Here is a 21,470-nt window from a genome sequence, read left to right on the forward strand (position 1 = left end):
CAAGCTTGCACATGCTTCGGAAGATGAATGCAGATCTCAACTAGAAAGCCTGTACCTTTAAAAAAACATCTGGATGCTTATCTCGCTGGGGCGATCTGACCTGAGCCCAGTTCCTGCCCCTTGGGGCGGGGGGCTGGACCCGAAGGTCTCCAGAGGTGCCTTCCAGCCCGAATGCCTACCAAATCTAGGAAGGGTTGGTAGCAACGTGGAGGGGCTCCTATAAAATACTGCAACGTTGCAACCTCCACATCAACGTCCAATGCCTCAAAACCCGGTCTTGTCCCTGTTTTCATTATTATTTGTTCCCAAATCATTTGTAACGTGTCACTAGCAGCCCCCGGTACTGCAGGGGCTTATTGTTTCTGTGGCAGGTCTGACCCGGGATATCCCCAGACTCGTCCGCGGCACCCCAATAAGTGGGCTAACCATTGCTTCGTGGGACTCGAGCCCCCATGGCCCTATATGTCAAATAGGCCGGTGCCACACAGAGCCGGAGGCCTGCGAGGAAAAGTGCCCAGACAAGGCTCGTTAGATGTGGTATCTTTTATTAGGCCAACTAAATAGGTGGAAAAAAAAATGTTCTTTGCAAACTTTGTGGCACAAGCACCCTTCTTCAGGCCTGTGGGGTCATTTGGAGGGGCTGATATGGTTCCCCTCCTGTCTTGCAGGGGCAAAACCTCGCTCTTGCAGCAGGGTGAGGGTGAGGGTAGGGGCGCGCAGGGCTGGGAAACCCCCGCGCCGGTCCCGCTTGGCACGGAGCTGCCACCCGGGCAGGAAGGGGAAGGGAAGGGGAAGGAAGGGGTGGGGGCTGAGCCGGTGGCCTGAGCCGGGGGAGGAGCGTGCCCGCCCGGCACACGCATGCACACACGCACCGCGCGGCCTCCCAGCTTTGTCCCCGGATTTTAACCCCTGCCGCGCTGCAGCGGGACAAAGGCGGAGGGAGGGGAGGGGAGGGGAGGGGAGGGGGCGCTCGCTAGCTCGCAGCCGGGGGTGGAGTCAGCGGGGGGCGATGGAGGAGGTGAGTGCTGCGGCCGCGGCCGGGAGCGGGAGGCCCGGCCCGGGGTGCGGGCAGCACAAAGGGCCCGAGCGCGGGCGGCGCCCGCACAGCACCGCACCGCGCAGCGCCGCGCCGCGCCGCACCGGGGCTGGGGGGGGGACGGGACGGGACGGGACACGACACGTGTGCTCTGCTCTGCTCTGCAGTTTATCCCCCCCCCCCCCGCATGGGTGTGTGTGTAAGTTACCCCGCTTGTGTATATGCATGCGTGTGTGCGCATGTGAGGTCCACCCCCGTTGTGTATATGCATGTGTGTGTGTGTGTGCGCACGCACATGTGTTTGGAGTGTGTGTGTGTGAGATCCACCCCCGTTGTGTATATGCATGTGTGCGTGCACGCACGTGTGTTTGGAGTGTGTGTGTATATATGTATGTGAGATTTACCCTGGGGGGGTGTGTGTGTGTGAAATTGACTTTAGATGTGTGTATCTGTGATGTGCACATGTGTTTGGAGTGTGTGTATGTGAGATTTACCCTGCTTGTGTATATGCATGTGTGTGTGCGCACATGTGTTTGGAGTGTGTGTGTATATGTGTGTGTGTGTATGTGAGATTTACCCTGGGGGGTGTGTGTGTGTGTGTGTGTGTGTGTGAAATTGACTTTAGATGTGTGTATCTGTGATGTGCACGTGTGTTTGGAGTGTGTGTGTGTGTGTGTGTATGTGAGATTTACCCTGGGGGGGTGTGTGTGTGTGTGTGTGTGTGTGAAATTGACTTTAGACGTGTATCTGTGATGTGCACGTGTGTTTGGAGTGTGTGTGTATGTGAGATTTACCCTGCTTGTGTATATGCATGTGTGTGTGCGCACATGTGTTTGGAGTGTGTGTGTATATGTGTGTGTGTGTATGTGAGATTTACCCTGGGGGGTGTGTGTGTGTGTGTGTGAAATTGACTTTAGACTTGTATCTGTGATGTGCACGTGTGTTTGGAGTGTGTGTGTATGTGAGATTTACCCTGGTTGTGTGTGTGTGTGAAATTGACTTCAGGTGTGTGTATCTGTGTTGTGCACATGTGTTTGGAGAGCGTGTGTAACATTTCCCCCCAGGTGTATGCGTGCGTGTTTGTGTGTGTAATTTACCCTGGCTGTGTATATGTGTATGTATGCACATGTGTTTGGAGTCTGTAATGAAATTTACCCCAGTTGTGTGTGTGTGTATGTGTGTGTGAAATATACTTTAAATATGTGTATCTGTGTTGTGCACATGTTTGGAGAGTGTATGTAACATTTCCCCTCAGGTGCTTGCATGCGCGCGCGCGTGTGTGTGCAATTTACCTTGGCTGTGTATATGTGTATGTATACACACGTGTTTGGAGTCTGTAATGAAATTTACCCCAGTTGTGTGTGTGAAATATACTTTAGACGTGTGTATCTGTGTTGTGCACATGTGTTTGGAGAGTGTGTGTAACATTTCCCCCAGGTGCGTGCGTGCACGTGTGTTTCTATAATTTACCCTGCTTGTGTATATGTGTATATATGCACGTGTGTTTGGAGTCTGTATGAAATTTACCCCAGTTGCACGCATGTGTGAAATATACTTCAGACGTGTATCTGTGTCGTGCACATGTGTTTGGAGAGTGTGTAACATTTCCCCTGGGTGTGTGTGTGTGTGAGTGTGCGTGAAATTTACCCCCTGGTTGTGTATATGTGTTTGTGAAATTTGCTTCAGAATTGTGTGTCTGTGCTGTTGTGCACACATGTTTGGAGAGAGAGAGAGAGAGAAAGAGCGTGTTAAATTTGCCTTGGTTGTGTTATATATGTGTGCATGCACATGTGTTTGGAGTGTGTATGATATTTACCCTGGTTGTGTGTGTGCACGTATGTGAAATATACTTCAGACGTGTGTATCTGTGTTGTGTACATGTGTTTCTCAAGTGTGTGTGCAGTTTACCCCAGTTGTGTTAGGAGTGTGTGTGTGTGTGTGTGTGCAAAATTTGCTTCAGATGTGTGTGTTTGTTGTATACATGCTTGGAAAGGGACAGACAGACAGTGTACATGTGAAATTTCCCACAGATGCCTGTTTATGTGGAATTTACTATGGTTGTGTGTGTGTGAAATTGATTCCAGATGTGTGTTGTGTATCTGTGTGCATGTTAGGAGAATGCGTGTAAAATTTCCCCCAGGTCTGTGTCCATGCTCACGTGTGTGTGTAATTTACCCCGGCTGTGTATATGTGTATGCGTGCATGTGTGTTTGGAATGTGTATGAAATTTACCCTGGTTGTGTGTGTGTGTTGGTGAAATTTGCTTCAGCTGTGTGTGCGTCTGTGTTGTGCACATGTGCTTGGAGAGAGAGTGTCTGTCCGTGTATGCAATTTACCTCAGCTCTGTATACGTGTGTGTGTGCGTGAAATTTGCTTCAGATGTGTTTGTTGTACTTGTGCTTGGAAAGAGAGAGCGTGTGTGTGAAATTTTTCTCAGATGCATGTGTGTGTGGAATTTACTCTGGGTGTGTGTGTGTGTGTGTGTGTGTGTGTGTATGAAATGTGCTTCAGGTGTGTGTATCTGGGTTGTGCACATGGGTCTGGAGAAAGTGTGTGTGTGGAATTTATCTGAGTTGTGAATATGTTTGTGCATAAATATGTGTTTAGGGTGTGTGAAATTTACCCTGGTTGTCTATGCGTGTGCACGTGCATGTGTGAAATTTACTTCAGATGCGTGTGTGTTGTTGTGCACGTTTGGAGAAAGAGAGAGAACGTGTGTGAAATTTCCCACAGATGCATGTGTGTGTGGAATTTACCCGTTATATATATATGTGTGTGTGTGCACGTTTGGAGTGTGTGTGTGAAATTTCCCCTCTTGTATATGTGTGCGTGTCAAATTTACTTCAGATGTGTGTGTCTGTGTTGTTGTGCACATGTGTTTGGAGAGTGTGTGTGTGTTGGGGGGGTTACCCTTGGGTAACTTGTGTGTAGGTGTGCAGGAGAGAGGGTGTCTGGTGCACACGTCTGGAATGTGTGTGCATGTGAAATTTACCCCGATGTGTTTGGGAGGAGGTGGAGGGATTACCTGTGGGTACCGTGTGTGTGTGTGTGTGTGTGTGTGTGTGTGTGTGTGTGTGTGTGAAGGGAATGGATGTGCACATGTGTTTGGAGTGTGTGTGTGTGTGTGTGTGTGTGAATTTTACTCCATATACGTATGTGTGTCTGGGTTTTTTTGGTGGTGGTAGAGGGGGGTTACCCTTAGATAACTTGTGTGTGTGTTAGAGAGAGAGGGATGTATATGCCTGTGTGCATGTGTATTCGGAGTGCGCGTGTACGTGTGTGAATTTACCCCAGATATGTGTGTATTTTTTGGGTTTGCCCTGTGTCTGTGGGGGAGGGAGGGAGAGACAGAGTGTGTATGTCTGTGTGTGTGTGTGTGTGTGTGTGTGAGTGTGAAGTTTACCCTAGATATAATGGGGGGGGGGTGTTGCGGGGGGTGGATTACCCACAGGTAACTTGTGTATCAGAGGGAGAGGAGTGTGTGCGTGTGCACATGTTTGGAGCGTGTCCTCTCGTATGTGCACAGTTTACCCCAGATGCCTGTGTATGTTTAGGGTGGGTTACCCTTGCGTAACTTGTTTGTGTGTCAGAGGGAGAGGAGTGTGTGCACCTGTGCTTGCGGGGTGTGTGTGTGTGTGTGTGTGTGTGTGTGTGTGAATTTACCCCAAATGTGTATGCATGTGTGTGTTTTTGGGGAGGGGCTTACCCCCCTAGGTAATGTGTGTGTGTCAGAGAGTGGATGTCTGTGTGCACATATGTTTGGGATTTATGTGCATTTGTGTGTGAATGTGAAATTTACCCTTGGTATAAGTGTGTATGTGTAGAGGGAGTATGTTTTCCCTTAAGTACTTTGTGAGAGTGTGTAAGAGAGATTTACCTTGGGGGGTGCAGGTGTCTATATGCCCATGTGTTTGAGATTTATATGGGGGTGTGGGTATGTGAAATTTACCCCGGCGGGGGTGTGTGTGAGTGTGATAGAGTGCATGCAATGGGAGGTGTCTGTGTATAAACAATGTATTTGAATGTGTGTATGTGTTGGGAATGGAGGTGTTACCCTCAGGTACAATGTGTGTGTGTGTGAGGGACTTCATTTTTAGGACCACATTTTGTGCGACTTTTAAAACTTGGGCACACTCTGCCTGTGTGTGTGCGTGTGCTTGAAATGTCGTTTAGGGGTGTGGGTATCTGTGCTTACATGTGTGTGCATGCATGTGTACTTACATCTCAAAATTCATGCATGTGGCTCCGTCACATTTACCAAGAAGAGGGAGTGTGTGTGTGTACAGTTTACTTGAGGTCAGAAAGTGTGTGTGTGGACTTGGGGTGCAATTTATCCAGAATCTGTTTGTGTGTTTATAGATTCATAGATTCATAGATGCTAGGGTCGGAAGGGACCTCAATAGACCATCGAGTCCAACCCCCTGCATAAGCAGGAAAGAGTGCTGGGTCTAGACGACCCCAGCCAGATGCATATCCAACCTCCTCTGGAAGACCCCCAGGGTAGGGGAGAGCACCACCTCCCTTGGGAGCCCGTTCCAGACTTTGGCCGCTCGAACTGTGAAGAAGTTCTTCCTAATGTCCAGTCTAAATCTGCTCTCTGCTAGCTTGTGGCCATTATTTCCTGTAACAAGTGTACAAATGTACATCTTGTGCTTGTATACAAGTGTGCATGCTCCTCTGTTGGAGGAAGGATGTTGGTGTGATTGTTTGCCCTAACAGAGCGTGTGTGTGTGTGTGTGTGTACAGCTTACCTGAGTGCGGAAAGTGTGTGTGTGTGGGCTTGGGGTGAAATTTATCCAGGACCCATGTGTGCATTTGTGTACAAGCGTGCTGCTCTTATGTTGGAGGAAGGGCCTGTATGTTGGTGTGATTGTTTGCCCTACCCATATGTGTGTGTGTGTGTGTAGTTTACATGAGGGTAGAGTGTTTGTGGGCTTGGGGTGCAATTTATCCAGGACCTGTGTGTGTGTGTGTGCATTTGTGTACAAGTGTGCATGCTCCTCTGTTGGAGGAAGGGCCTGTATGTTGGTGTGATTGTTTGCCCTACCCACCTGTGTGTGTGACGTGTGTGTGTACGTGTGCTGAGCCCAGGCTCCGTGGCCCTGCTCCCCCCACAGCAGGGGGACAGTCTCCTTCCCCTCTCAGAGTCCAGGTCCCCAATCGGTGCCTCCGCGTGATGCTCTTCTTCCTCCTTCCCCGCCCCTAGGTTGAGCCCGCGACCTACCCGGACTTCCTGGTGGACAATGAGAGCAACGGCCCCTTCCCCCTGGTGGACCCCAGTGCTGAGAGGTAATGGGGTAGGGTCGCGTCCTTGCGGGGTCAGGGGCTGTCTGTCTGCCCCAAGGCTTGCGCAGCTCTGGGCCTGAAGGGACCAGGCAGGTGCTGCTGAGCGAGGTGCAGGGCTCCTTGGCGGGGAGCTCCTCCAGCCTGGGGGACGTCACCGTGGACCCTGTTAGTCTACGTTGCGCTTAGACAGCTCATTTCTAAACTTAGCGCTTTTAAGAACTGCCACAACGCTCGGTTGCTGAATAGCAGAAAGGCTTGCTTTAATAACTACCAACAAACTATAAAACGAAACAGCAGAAAAACACAGGTGCTTCCTCGGTCTGACGAAGGGTATTTATACCCGAAAGCTTGCAAAGAAGAATGTTTCCAACTATTTGACTTGGTCTGATAAAAGATATCAGATTTACTCAGGAAAAGCCAAAAAGACTTTTCCTTACTATTCAATAAACGAAGTGTTATTAGTCCTTGCATTATCTTAGTTGCAAGAGCAGGCAGGAAGCAATTCTTGTACAGCTTCACAGAGTGCGGGTCCTTTACTTGTGGGCTGGATGCAGGGTAGCTATTTTTTTTGGTGCAAAACTATTCGTTTCTCTCTATATAAATGAGTAGAGAATAAATAAATACATATATAAACTTTACCTCCAACACTGCCAAACAGCCCCCGTGGTTCACCTGGCAGATCAAAGCACACTTTGACAGTTAAACAATAAAAAACCCATTACACAGTTTGCGCTGTGTATCCGTGCACCCATCTCCGTACCCGTACCCTCCTCGGAGGGCCTGCCCCTGAAAAAGCCTATTCCAGACCCCTCTCCTCCATATGAGGCCTGCCATTTCTTTCCCCTCATCCTCTTCTCTCTTCCTGTAGTCCCAGCACATTTCACATAGTCCCATTTTAGGTGCAGGATGGCTTTCTGATCTTCCCTGGACCGCACACCTTGCTGGCAGGTCTGTCTTGCTTTTTGTACTGTGTGAATTGTGTAGCTTCAAAGCATTCCTCCTGGAGAGTTGATTAATCAAAGTCAGAACAAAGCAGGTGAGGGCAGCATTAACATATTACACTTGCATCTGGTCTGTGTGGTGTTTGCAAGCTTTTGTTCCGTTTGGGATCGACTGGGATTGGGTATTGATCGAATGAGGTCCCTTGAGGAAGCTGATTGCAGAAGTCTGTCTTTGGGTAGTTATTTTAACAATGGAGCTGCATCAAATGGCTTTTGGAGATCTTTGACAGACATCGAATGCCTGTTTTGAGAGAGGGAGAGACAAGGCTCTTTGGGTAAATCTGATCTCATATTAGACCAACTCACATAGTTGGACAAATTCTTCTGTGCAAGCTTGCAAAGACAATCAAACACGCTACCGGCTTGCAACCCATTAGATGTAAGAGAGAGTGGAGCTTGCAAAGAAGATTTTGTCCAACTACATGAGCTGGTCTAATACAAGAGATCCATAAATTCATAGATGTTAGGGTCGAAAGTGACCTCAATAGATCATCGAGTCCAACCCCCAAATCAGATGTACCCAAAGAGCCTTGTCTGCCTGTGTCCTTAGATCAACACGGCTACAACCTACACCCCCGTTTTGAGAGAGATCTTGATTAAGGGAAGATGTTACAAGTTTCTGGGATGCCTTTTCTTAGACCAAAGCAGGTTTGTTAAAATGTAAATGGATCAGAGGCTGTTGGGTACATTAGGTGCGATTTCAGGAAGATACACTGGTTTAGCATAATAAACATTTAGAGATTAACGGCCTGTTTTGAGGGAGATGCCTTAATGAATGCAAATGCCAGGCAGTGCGGATCAGACAATAGGTGTGAAGTAGGTTAGATGCAGTCACAGAGGCCGATTTAGCATAATAAGCATGGAGACACTGGTAAAACTTTAGACCGGGTATTGGATGTTTGCTTTGGGAAATAGGTCTTAATCAGAGGGGGAATGTGTTAACCAGGATATATTGACAGTCATGTTTTCAGTGCACCTTGGCTTTTCTCCTCTCTCTTACAGGCTTTACTTTGAAGTGGATATTTGAGTTCTTTTGTTTCCTTTAGTGACACTTAGCTCACTGCATCTCAGTTGAGATGCATATCCACATCCCTCCATTTCTCCCCAGGCCTTTTGGCTTTCTGGCTTGCTCTCTGAGTCATGTTATATGCATGTAATGAGTGCATCAGGTCTTTGCCCATCATTTGAACCAACACTTCGATTTGTTTTTGGCTCAGGTGTGGTGAAAGGTTGAGGACTGTTACCGTCTTATGGCAAGGGTCTGGTATTTGGTACCGTAAGCTCCACTCTCTTACACCTAATGGGCTGCAAGCCATCAGTGGAGTTTGATTTTCTTGGTGGCAGACTTGTTACCACAACCCAATCTTGCCCCAGCTGCTATCTTGCACTTTGGTGCAAGAGGCACCATTATTTTGTATTTCATGTACAAGCTTTTACAGCCATCAGTCTTGGCCTCTTACTCCCAGAGTTTCTTGCCCCCGTGACCGAAGCTGTCAGGTCTGGCCACTGACCCCGATCGTAGTCCCCGATGCCAACGATGTGCATCATCCCATCACTTTGACTGTAGGCGGGGAAAGGAAACTGCTAAAGACTTCAACCAAAATTAAAGAAAAAGGAACCCCAGGTTATCTATTACAATAGGGTTGATTTAAGGAGAGCAGTTGATGTATTGCCAGGACCTAATCGCTGGTCTTGGCAATAGCATGAGTCTGTTTGCTTCCCTGCAGAAGAGGTTTGTCCTTTCCAACTTTCTATCTGCATGCCCACAGATCCCAGCCCTGCAGCTGGTTTGTGTGTGGTTCCCACACATTCCCCGCTGCAGGCTTTCCAAGACCCGCTCCCTGTGACGGGGCCTGCAAGTCCCAAACTGTGTTGGGAATGGATTTATTTAGGTGTTTCCTATGCTGCCCTTCCCAATAATGGCAAGAGAGCAAAATGACTTATAGGACAAGCGTATCGGAGAACAAAGTAGGAGAAAAAGAATAACTTTAGAAAAGCCACCACAAAAAAACCCAACACATCAGCATTTTGGGATGTCGCTTGCAGATCCAGGGAAGTGGGTCTTTCTCTCTATTCAGCACTGGTGTGACCTCACCTGGAGTCCTGTGTCCAGTTTTGGGCCCCACACTTCCAGTAGGATGTGAATAGTTTGGAAGGATTTCAGCGCAGAGCAAAAAATAATAATTATTAAGCGCCTGGGAAGCATGATTTATGAGGAAAGGCAGAAAGTTAGGGCAATTTAATTTGGAGAAGGATATGATCCAAGTCTTTAAATACCTGAATAGAGAGGATGGAGATGGGCTTTCCTCTGTGGCCATAAGACTTGGAGCGGTGGCCTCAAGCTGTAGCAGGGGAGATGGAGGTTGGAGATGAAGAGGAGCTTTCTGACTACGAGGGTGGTCAAGCATTGGAAGAGGTTGCTTATGGATATTGTGGCATCTCCGTGCTTGGAAGTTGTCAAGAGCAGGTCAGCTGAGATGGTTTAGTCAGGGAGGATCTTGCCTTGAGCACGGGTCTGGATTAGATGTGGCTTTGGGAGGTCTCTTGAAGCCATCCTGATGTATGATCCTATGAGAAGACTGACCTCAGCCATTGTGACTGGATCTTGCATAACCAAGCTGGAGAGCTTCCCCTTGGCCTCCCTACTGCCAACTCTGGCCTGGGCTGGAGCGGGGCTTGTGCAGAGAGACCCCCACATGTCCATTGGTAGGATTCAGGTGCTGGAGAAAGCCGTGGTCCAGAAAGGAGCTTCCTGGGCCACCAAAATCCTGCTGAGTCCTGGTGTTTGCCCCAAAACCTCCACTTCAGACTCCCACTGCTGAGCTGTCCCTGTCACTCAGTGTCCTCTTTGTCATGATGCATTTGGAGGGTACCCCTGCAATTGCCCTGTAAATGCCCCATTTTTGGGGTAAGGAGCTGAGCTAACAGCCCTGCCCCTCTCCCTGCTACCCTACCCTCGAGGCTTATGTGTCCCTGGGGTGCCCAAGTGCCTTTCCATCGGTCTCTTGTGTGCACAGAAAGCAGCAGTGATGGGCTACCCACCTTTGAGTCATCCTGCTTTATTTGGCACTGGCGAGGTAAAACGTGTCCAGTTTTGGGCCCTGCGTTTCGAGGAAGATACAGGAAGTGTACGGAGAATCTGGGGGGAGAGAGACAAGAGGTCTGGAAAACTTGACATACAAGGAAGGGCTGAAGGACCTGGGATAATTTAGCTTGGTGAAGGGAAGTCTCAGAGGGATTTAATAGCAATATTTAGATAGCTGATGATTGCTCATAAAGAGGATGGAGCTCTACTGCTCGGTGGCGGCCGATGACAGAACAGGGAGTAATGGCTCCAGGTTGCAGCAAGGGAAGTTGGATATTAGGAACAACTTTTTCACTAGGAGGGTAGTAAAGTACCAGAACAGACTACCCAGAGAAGCTGGAGGTTTAAGACCTGCTAGACAAACCCCTGGCTGGGATCTAGTTGGGGCTGGTGCTGCTTTGAGCAGGGGTAGCACTAGATGGCCTCCCAAAGTCCCTTCCAGCCCTAATTTTGTATGATTCTGTAGAGATAGATTATTCTGTGCGGCTACAGGAGACAACAGGGAGCAAGTCTTACATTGCAGCGAGGGGAGATTGAGGTTGGGTATTAGGAAGGACTTTCTTACCGGGAGGGTGGTTCAGCACTGGAACAAGCTGCCCAGAGAGATGGTGGGATCTGCACCCCTGAGTGTTTTCAAGGTCAGGTTGGACAGACACTCGACTGGGATGGTTTAGTGGGGGATGACCATGTCTTGAGCTGGGGGTTGAGGCTATATGTGACCTCCCGGGGGCTCTGTCAGTCCTGCTACTCTCTGACATTTTTTAAATTACGGGCACTTCATGGAAAACCAGAGGCTCCCCATTATGTGTCTGTTTCCTGCTTGCCCCTGGGGGACTGGCATCTTTCTGAGCAATGCCGGGGTCCCCACACCAGCTAACAGCCACCTCCTTTCTTCTCTCTGCCTGGGCCAGGTTCCCGATGGCACCCTCAGCCACTTTTTCCTGGATGGAGCCGGGGGAGGAGACGTGTGACCCGGACTCGGACGAGAGGGAGACCGTCCGGGTGGTCCTGACAGGTGAGGAATAGGTGGAGCAGACTGGGGGGGATCCTGGATCATCTCGGGTGGGAGAGGGGAAGGCTGAGCAACGTGGACTTGCCTGATCAAATCAATACGTGGTGTCCTGTCCCACAGTGGGAGCTGTGAGAACGCTCCGGCAGGTTGATGTGGGTTAATCTCACTGCCTTGTCGGGTCTCCAATTGCCATGGAGGAGCTGCTTCCAACCCAAGGAGGGCCATGTGGTTAGAATTAGCTCTTCCAGCCATCAGAGCTTCAGTTATCTGGTCCCGGGTCTGAGCTTTGGGCCTCATGGTGAGTTCTGCAGGCCAGGAAAGGTTAGGAAGGTGCTAAACTACGCTCCCGTGGCCTGGCGCTTTGCAGCGGCTCTGAAGATGCCTTGCTTTTTTAGCATGCTCCATGCCTAGAAATGCATCAGCGAGGCCACTGCAGAGGCACTGTCCACTCCCATGAATTACATGTGCTGTAGTGATAGACTAGGCCCTTGTGGCACTCAGGGCCATACAGACAAGCCAGCAAGGTCCCCCCCCAGTCGCAGAGTGCAAGGGGTCCCCAAAGACGGTCATTATGTGCCTTGAAGTTCAGGACTCAGTGGCTTTTTAAAATTCATGGCTAGAATTTCTATTAGGTTCATTGTAGACCCTTTCCCAGGGGTGGGCATGACAGCTGCACACCTGACCCAAGTGAGAATGGGCCATGGGCACTGCCCTTCAACCAGCCAGAAGATCTCTAACTTCCAGTGGCCTGCTGGTAGCCATATGTTTGCTACCTCTGGTCTGAATAGATAAAAGGGTGGGGAGAATGAGCTGCCTTCTACAGAGCCACCCATGCCTAGGCTCCCAGAGAGGCACAGGTAGGGGTCACTTGCCAAAGGCCAAGGACAGGGCTGGGATGTGGCTCAGACCCTGCACTATAAGTCAGGCAGGTTGCCATTCTGTCTTGTGTCAGGGTTGATGGTAGTTTTATGCAGACCTCAGATTATGGAGTTGTATGGGACATTTGGGAGAGGGATGATCCTGCCTCAAGCAGGGGTTGGACTAGGTGACCTCTGGAGATCCCTTCCAGCTCTAATTCTCTATGATTTCTATGGACAAAACATTGTAGGGTGCCCCGCTGTCTGCAGCTCAAAGGCAGTGGGTTTGCCTGGGCCGTAGCTATATCTCCTTGGGTGTTTTGTTTTATTTTACTGTGGTTAGTAAAACAGTGACTGTAAAATAACAGTCTACTTTGGGGCATTTGTAGTTGGTATTTTAATTGTTTTTGGCTTGATGATTGGGTTGGACTGGAATATTAATTCTGAAATATTAAAACCCCCTGCTAGTCTAGTTGGCACCGAGCGAGTCCACTGAATCTTTTTTTTTTCCCATTAGAAAGTGTCTGACCCTGTGAACAACAAGCATAAGATAAGCAGCCCATACTAACTAGACCAGCCACTGCTTTTAATATCCAGGCTCACACAATTACCGAGACAGTTACAAACGACCCGAGTGGATTGTTACTCCCTGCCGTCATCAGTGTGATAGCAAAGAAAATATATAGTTTTTATAAAAATGAAATAGGGGTGCGCTAATAGGGATTTTGGGGGCCGATACCCATAGCCGATATTTAAGGAGGCATATCTCCATGTTTAAGGAGGGAGGGAGTGAGGCAGGGCCAGGGGCTGGGGCAAGGGACAGGAGCAGCAGCAGGTACCGGCAAATGAGCAGCATGTGGCAGCGGGAGCTGCCTTCTGTCCCTCCCATGCACCCCAGGCGAGCTGTGGCTTCATCCCCTGTCCACCCTGCCCCGAATGGGCAGCACTTGCCCCAGCCTCACTCTCCCCCATGGTGGAGGCCTACATCGGCCCCCACAAGCCCCATCCCCTTCTCTCCTATTGCACCAGACTTACCTGCTGCAAGCAGCTGTCCATGCTGCCAGCTGTGCTCTTTGCTGCCCATGTGCTGCGCTGCAGCTGCGCACGTGCATTTATCAGCCAAATTATCAGCCACTTAAGCACGATTTCTGATGTAGGTAATTTTCTTTATATCGGTGCCAGTTCAATGTTAGACCGATGTATCGGTGCACCCCTATGAAATAAAAATACCCAGAAGCGTCGGTGAGCCTCAGGCCTGCCTCCTTGGCCAGCTGCCTCCCTTATCCCACCAGGCAAGTCATCCAGGTGGCAGAGAGCTGTGACTTTTTTTTCAAAATAGTTTTTTTTCCCCCAAATGGAAATTTTCTGTCAAAATAGAAAGGTTCCTGCTCAAAATTTTCAGTTTGGGGCAGGAACCAAACTTTCCATGGGAAAATCGTTGCAATGGGAAATCCCGACCAGCTCATCCAGGGGCAATGGGCAGGGATCCTTGGGGGAGATTCCCCAGGCAGGCCAAGAGGTGCCGGGCCCTCCCTCTCCTGAGCATGGCTGACAGAGCTTTACCTTCCTTCCCTTTTCCTTCTTGCAGACGATGGGGTCCTGAGCGACAATGAAGAGGAGGAAGAAGAAACTGGGGACGTGGCAGACGAAGAGGAGGAGGAGGAAGAGGAGGAGGAGGAAGAGGAGGAAACGGATGAGTCTTTCCCAGCTCGGTCCAAAGGGGACAACAGCACCCGAGGGGGCACGGGACAGCGGCGGCCAGGGGAGCGGCCAGCGCAGGCCGAGGACAAACCGTTCCGGTGCTCGGAGTGCGGGAAAGGTTTTGCGCAGAGCTCCAACCTCATTAAGCACCAGCGGGTGCACACTGGCGAGCGTCCGTACCGCTGCATCCAGTGCGGCAAGGCCTTCACCTGGAGCTCCTCCCTGCTGGAGCATCAGAAGGCGCACGCCGGCGAGAAGCCCCACAGCTGCCCTGAGTGCGGCAAGAGCTTCAGCCGCGGCTCCACCCTCCTGGAGCACCAGCGCATCCACACAGGTGAGAAGCCCTTCCGGTGCCATCAGTGCGGAGCCCGTTTCAGCCAGAGCTCTACCCTGGTGCATCACCAGCGCACCCACACCGGAGAGAAGCCATACCGGTGTGAGGAGTGCGGCCGCGCCTTCGGGCGCAAGTCCACGCTGGTCACCCATCGCCGCACGCACACTGGGGAGAAGCCATACCGCTGCGGGGAGTGTGGCCGTGCCTTCGTGGTCAGCTCGGACCTGGCCAAGCACCAGCGCACCCATGCAGCCAGCGGGGGGCCCTACTGCTGCGGAGAGTGCGGGGAGCGCTTTGGCTGGAGCGCTGCCCTGGCGGCTCACCGCAAGAGTCAGCATGGGGCGGAGAAGCCGTACCGGTGCCCGGAGTGCGGGGAGGCTTTCCACCAGCGGGCCACGCTGCAGGTGCACCAGCGCACCCACGCTGGCGATGAGGCGTTCACCTGCCCCGACTGCGGGGAGCGCTTCCCCGAGAGCACCAAGCTGGCGCGGCACCAGCGGCTGCGGCACAGTGCCGACGGCGAGGGTAAGCCCTTCCGGTGCTCGGCCTGCGGCAAGGGCTATGCTCAGAGCGCGGGGCTGCGGCACCATCAGCGCGAGCAGCCCTTCCGGTGCCCGCAGTGCGGCCTCAGCTTCCTGTGGAGCTGCCGGATGGCCGAGCATCGGCGTGCCTGTCGCCTCGCCGAGAAACCCTACAAGTGCCCCGAGTGTGGGAAGAGCTTTGGGCAAAGCTCCAAGCTGCTGAGGCACCAGGTCACGCACACGGGCGAGAAGCCCTACAAGTGCCCCGACTGCGGGAAGATCTTCAGCCAGAGCTCCAACCTGGCTGAGCACCGGCGCACGCACGCCGGGGAGAAGCGGCACCGCTGTGCCACCTGCGGCAAGAGCTTCGCCTTGGGCTCCTACTTGGCGAAGCACCAGATCACGCACACCGGCGAGCGGCCCTACCGCTGCACGCAGTGTGGCAAGGGCTTCCGGCAGAGCTCCAACCTCATCCAGCACCAGCGCACCCACACGGGCGAGCGCCCCTACACCTGCCCGCAGTGTGGCAAGAGCTTCTGCCAGAACTCCCACCTCATCAAGCACCGGCGCACCCACACCGGCGAGCGCCCCTACCGCTGCCCGCAGTGCGGCAAGAGCTTCCGGCAGAGCGCCAACCTCCTTGAGCACCAGAACACCCACACCGGCGAGCGTCCCTACCGCTGCGGCCAGTGTGGCAAGAGCTTCTGCTGGAGCTCTGCTTTCAGCAAACACCAGCGTACCCACCTCACCTAGGGGCCCCCTGCCCTTCTGGCCCCCTTCACCACCCCACCCCTGCTCCCAGCCAGCCTCAAGGCAAGGGGGCATTGTGTGGACCCACCTCAGCTAGGGGCCTGGCACATGCCACCCTCACCAGCCCCAGGGCAGGGGATCAGTATCCAGATCCACCTCAGCTAGGGGCCCAGCACACCCTACCCCGACTGTGCCAGCCTCAGGGCAGGAGAGCATTGCCTGGACCCACCTCAGCTAGGGGCCTGGCATGCTTCAACAAAGACTGGCCCCGGGGCGGGGTGCAATGCACCCCCCGGCGGCGACCCAGCCCCTGTTTCACCCTGTCTTTTAAGCATCCTGCCCTTTTGCTCGCCAGCCATGCCTTGATGTAAACTTGTATTTAGAAACGGGAGGCTGCCCCAGGGATCCCTGAGCAAGATCTCATCTGCTCACTGCCTTAAGGGCTGATTTTGTGGCCGCCTCCTCGCCCCACATCCAAGCCTCACAGATGTTACTAGTCAATCAACTATTGCTAATCAGTCTCAATCAATCTAATGGGCCCTTGGCCCCAGTCCACAGCACTCTCTTGGCCTCTCCCTGGGCCGTGGGCTCTCTAGCTTTGCTCCTGGGCCTATTGGGACCACCTCCGCATAGTCCCTCTTAACCACCAATTGCTGGGACTTTCACCTCTTAGTCCCACCTTAAACTGCCATTGTTACCTGTATTACCTGCAGGTGTTCTGGGCGTCCTTCGGTGGTCTCTGTCTAGTCTGCTCAGGAGCTCTTCTCATGTTGGCTTCCAGGACCAGACTGCCGACCCAGCTCAGGATCTGGGCTTATTTACACCCTAAGCTTGGCCCTTTCCAGTCAGGCATCTCCCTCGAATGCTGATTGAGCCCTCCTTGCAGCCTTTTTCCCCTTAAAGCAGGGGTTCCCAACCTTTTTATGCTGAGGACCAACAAAGCGCGGACTGGCAAACTGCGGACCAGCAGCGACTGGCATACTGCAGGGTTGGCTGCTGGTCCGCAGCATGCCAGTCACTTCCAGTCCACGGTTTGCTGGTCCTCGGGCACTTTGGGTCTGGCAGCCAACCCTTTGTGGCCCGGGGTTGGGAACCCCTGCCTTAAAGTAGCTGGAGCATTCAGCTCCCTGTTACACATGTCCCTCACCCCGTCAGCCCCAGGGCAGGGAAACGCTGCCCAGACCCACCTCAGCTAGGGGCCGGGCACGCACAACCCTGCTCCCACCAATGCCAGGGCAAAGGGAGCAGTGCATGGAGCCACCTCACTTAAGGGTCTGCTCCCCCTTCGCTCACCCCCACCAACCCCCAAGGCAGGGGGAGCACTGCCTGGACCCACCTGAGCCAGGGACACTCTTGTGACCGCCTTTTGCTCCGCACCCCATACCAGCGCACCTGGACCTACCAGAGAGACGGTCCCTGGGATGGAGGCAGCGTGTGGGGCTTCCCCAGTCCAGCAGCCCCAGGCACCCTGCTGCGCTGCAGAGTCTGATGGATCCTGGGATTCCCTCCTTCCCCAGCCCGGGAGCTGGAGGCACCCTAGCAGAGTGCACTCGCCCTCGTCTGCCTTAGCAAAGGATCCCCAGGCCAGCCTGGATGAGGAGCCTGGCAAGGGTGGTAGGGAGATCCTCATAGGGGATGCCAGGAGTCACCTGTGCAAAGGACACTGCCCACCATGGACAGACCCACGCCTGTCTTCCGTCAGCCCAGGGCAGATGTAGGATCCAGAGCTGCTACGCTCGTCCTGTGCAGAGTTGGGTGGAGACTGTGGCCTGCAGGAGTGAGGCGTCGCATGGATCCTGTCACCGAGAGCCTGGTGTGCACTGACCCCCATCATACCCACCCATTACAGGACCAACCCTGATGCCACGTTGCTTCCTTCTGCTTCGCATCTCCCACGTGGCCAAGAAATCACCACATTTGCTGGATGGCTGTGGTGCAGCCCTTGCCCTCCACTTCCCTGGCGCTGCTAGGACTCCATTTTCCCTTTTGCTGATTCCTCTGTTTTGTCCCTCATTATGAAAGGGGGGTGGCAAAGCCAGGGGGCCAGGCTCTAGGGGTGTTGACTTGACTGAGACAGCTGGAGGCTGCTGACAAAGCCATGTGGCCGCTGGCTGGTGTCTTGAGGCAGAAGTCCAACGGTGGGAGGAAACAGATAGTCCCTGCCTTTCACTTTTGCAGCTTCTGGCTCCCCTGACCTTCCCTGGCTGGGAGCTTGCCCCTGTGTCGTTCCAGGAGATGCAGGGTGGGGTGGGGCAGCTGCACACATGAGAGTCAGGGTATATTTTGCAAACCCATCAAGGTCCTGAACTTGGTGCATTGCCTCATTACACTGTTCCTTCCCCCTGCAGGTCTCTCAGCTCTTGCTGCTGGCCCCAAGGCCCTCTAGTTAACCAGGGGTCCCATCTTTCACTGATTCCTTAGGGCTGTTTGGTCCAACATGCGGTTGGACTGTTGGATTCACTGCTGCAGGTTGCTGCTGAGGCAGGGGACTGGGCCACACTCAGAGGGCCTGAGCAGGGGAGCGCAGAACAAGACTATCCAGTTTTGCTAGCAAAGAAGGGGAGGGTGAACAGGGACGCAGAAGCCCCACGCTCCTGAGTTTAAGCCACTTTCTAACTATCTCTGTTTTGTGCTAGGAGAAGCAGATGGGTGTCCTCCTTTCCCTGACAACATCAGTACTGGACACCATCTCGGGCTGGTAGGTCTCTGTGTGCACTCCAGCTGGCCCAGCCATCTCAGGCTTGGAAGTACTCCCGTCACTCATGTGCCATCGTCATGAGTCACCCCTCAGTTGGACGGGATCCCAGAAATGAGGTGAATGAGCCGGCCTGGGGGAGCAAGCCAGGCAATGAGCCCTGTTCCTTCAGCCCTCAGAAAGATGCACACCAAAAGCCTCGCTGTCAGCCAGCGTAGCTCCCGAGGAACGTTTGTTCCTTTTCAGAAGGTTTGTCTAGGCAGCAGCTTTGGGGGTTAGATGGGAAACCGGCAGCCCGGACACCGCGGTTCTCTCCTGCAACCTCCCATCCATTTCCTTCTCAGAAAAGAGCAAAGAGCTTTTTTGCTCCGCAGCGGGAGATCCCGACACAGATGCCGAATGTTATGGCCGAAGAGCCTCTGTTTGGATGTGCGTGTCTCGCAGCTTTGTGACTGACTAATTTTACCAAAGGCGTTAGGGTTAATCCCAGAACCACGGACCAGGGAGCTCCATCTCCCCGGAGCCAACACACCTGGTTGCAACGATGATGGAAATATAGAGTTACCAAACATCTAGAAGAAGACGATATATGCTAGGGTCTAACCAGCACGGCTCCCGCAAAGGAAACTCGTGCCTCACTAATCTATTAGAGTTCTTTTGAGCGTGTCAATAAACTAGCGGATAAAGGAGAAGCTGTGGGCATCGTCTGTGCGTACGTTCAAGCGGACGTCCCTTGGGACAGGTTTTGGAGAAGGCATGGAGGGATGCGGTGAAGTGTGGTTTGGGAAGACATCTCCCAGAAACACAGGAGATTAAAGTGAGTGTTTAGGCCATCCATAGGTGAGGGGTGGAAGGTTTCAGGGTACAATTTTGGCCCCTTGGAAGGCAAGCGAGCTTGGCTCTCAGTCTCGGTGAAGCCCAAGGTGTCTTCCTTGCCTCTCCAATGCGTTCATGAATGATCCGGTAAAGGGACAGTGCAGGCAGTCATTGTCTGGGACTGTGAAGACCTCATGTAGGACCTGACCAAGCTGAGGCTACCTAACGCCAGGTGGGAAGCAGCCCTGATGCATCCATGAGGGTGAGCATGGGAGAAAATTGCACAGCTTGTTGGTCCCTCACTTTCTGGGCATCTTACACACCCAGGCATGCCTAAAGGTATTACAGGGAAAGCGCTGCCGGGGGATTGGCAGCGGCAAGGGGTGATATGGGGGGTGTTACTGCTGGAGAAAGGCCAGTGCCAGGGTAGGAATCACTGGGCACATCTACATGTTCCTTAATGCCCCTTAGTTACTGCGCATTTAGTTAAGTACTTGCCTGATGTAGTACTAACTACATGTGCAGTAACTACAGTTACTGCTCAATAGTGCCAGCGCAGTTTTGTGACACTTACTACACAGTAGCCTGATAACGCTGCACAGGAGTGTGTTAGTGTGGTTTTTGACTGGCACGCTACTGCGCGGCAAGCATCTTGTGTAGCACGCCTGCTGTCTTGCTGTAGTTAGGCCTAGCTGGCAGCGGTCTAACTACCGCATCTGGTCCCAGTTGCTGAGTCTGGCTGCGCTTGCTTTTGAAGTAGCAGCACTGGCAGGCTACTCAAGGGTCCTTGCTACACTACGTATATTATGCCACGAGCTGGGAAGTGGTACAATGGATTTACACCAGGCACATGTGCAAAGTAGTTATCACACGAAAACAAAGGGCATCTACTTCTGAAGTTAGTGCTTGAAAATGTGGAACAACTCTATGACTGGTTTCTACCCAGCTTTCATTTGGATGTGGAGCCCTATAATATATACCTACACAGATATATACACACCAGTTATCATTTAAACTACAGATGAACAATAGAACAAACCAGACCAAAGGATATTGATTGGGCAACCTTATAACTCCATTCATATACAGACTATTACTTCAAACTATTCATATAAACTGGAAGGCACAGTCCACAAATATAATCAGCAGCCCTTAGACTACCTGGGTGCCCTCCAGGGCAGGGGCCCCACTCCCAAGGTACCACTACAGGAAAGGAGGTGGGGGGAAAGAAAAAAGGAGAGGAAGACCCCAAAGACTCCTAAGCTCCCCTGCTATCACCCAGAAGCAGCCCACGTGGTGCCCCTTTGCAATCCTTGGGGGGTCCCTCCCCTGTGGGGACCCTCTCTCCAGGGTAACTTACTATTCCACAGTCCTGGAGGGTTGCCTCTTGTTCTCCAGGTCAGGCTCTGTTGCCCATTGGGTTTTCCTGCCACTGTCCTGGCTTAGGGCCACGTGCACCGCTGTGTGTAGTGGGTGCTTTGCCTTGTGCTAGAGGTTGGAGACCTGGACAGCCTTATGCAGCACCGGGGCTCGGTCTGTTCCCGGACCATCTGGGCACCATCGTCTGCACTGAGCTGCTGCCCCGTGTCAGCAGCTGTAGACCTGAGCCACCTCAAGCGGCTCCCAGCGCCTCCTGCACTGAGCTCCCAGCCTTGTTCTGGGGGTTGAGGACCTGAGCTGTCCTGGGGTCTCCAAAGATCCTGCTCTGTACACCGGCCTGTGCACCATGTCTCTGGCTGCATGCCAGAGGTTGCAGACCCGAGCCGCTTCACACAGCTCCCAGGGTCTGGACGCCGTGCATGGTGCTGTGTACTGAGAGCCTAATTGCTGGAGCCGTCCCCAGCTCCACGCTGATTGAAGTCTTCAGGGGCTCTTCCTGGGCTACTGCTTCACCTTGCTGAGCAGCTCTCCTCCACTCTCCTAAGCCTTGCTCTTCTCTCTTCTCAGTCTCAACACATCTCCTTTGTGCTGGGCACACAAGCTCCTTTTATACTCTCCAGGCTCCGCCTCTGAGCTCTTCCGGACCTGCCAGTTTGCAGTCTTCAATCAGGTCCAGGAGAGCTCCTCCCCCCCCTCCCCTCAGGAAAGGGGCATAATATTATTTCCGTTGCTGCCTCCTGATTGGTGGATGGCTTCCACCAATCAAAACAGCAGGATCTCCAGCCTGGGACTCAACCCCAGCTCTGAAAGCTAAGCCTGCTACATTAGTAATAGGTTAGACAATCACTTGTCTGGGATGGTTTGGCTAAGGATCCTGCCTCTGGCATGGGGTTGGATGAGATGTGATCTCCAGAGGCCCCTTCCAGCCTGACTTCTATATGTTTCTGCAATTCTACAAGAGCACCGTAGAGAAATCAGATTGGCAGGGCTTTTGGG

The 21,470-nt window shown here is 52.5% G+C and overlaps 1 protein-coding gene and 1 long non-coding RNA gene across 4 annotated transcripts; one reads left to right on the forward strand and one right to left on the reverse strand.

The window, feature by feature from the left end:
- The first annotated feature begins 830 nt into the window (after positions 1-830).
- Positions 831-18,970, forward strand: LOC132251579 (zinc finger protein 345-like). Of its 2 annotated transcripts, none has more exons than XM_059731447.1 (4): positions 831-1,018; positions 6,243-6,325; positions 11,320-11,423; positions 13,866-18,970. In XM_059731447.1, exons 1-4 carry the CDS (start codon positions 1,010-1,012, stop codon positions 15,584-15,586), a joined length of 1,917 nt encoding a protein of 638 aa, XP_059587430.1. In that variant the 5' UTR covers positions 831-1,009; the 3' UTR covers positions 15,587-18,970. The 2 variants fall into 2 exon arrangements, with proteins under 2 accessions (XP_059587430.1, XP_059587429.1); XM_059731446.1 differs by lacking the exon at positions 831-1,018 and adding an exon at positions 1,055-1,235.
- On the reverse strand, positions 6,558-21,406 carry LOC132251630 (uncharacterized). 2 transcript variants are annotated; one of them, XR_009463624.1, is made up of 4 exons: positions 20,455-21,406; positions 13,313-13,490; positions 9,601-10,462; positions 6,558-7,322 (listed from the first exon to the last, which is right to left on the reverse strand). It is a non-coding gene; the product is annotated as an uncharacterized LOC132251630 (long non-coding RNA). The 2 variants fall into 2 exon arrangements; XR_009463623.1 differs by having other exon boundaries at positions 6,558-10,462.
- Positions 21,407-21,470: the final 64 nt, after the last annotated feature.

Source organism: Alligator mississippiensis, chromosome 7, assembly GCF_030867095.1.
Source record: "Alligator mississippiensis isolate rAllMis1 chromosome 7, rAllMis1, whole genome shotgun sequence".
Classification (NCBI taxonomy): Eukaryota; Metazoa; Chordata; order Crocodylia; family Alligatoridae; genus Alligator; species Alligator mississippiensis.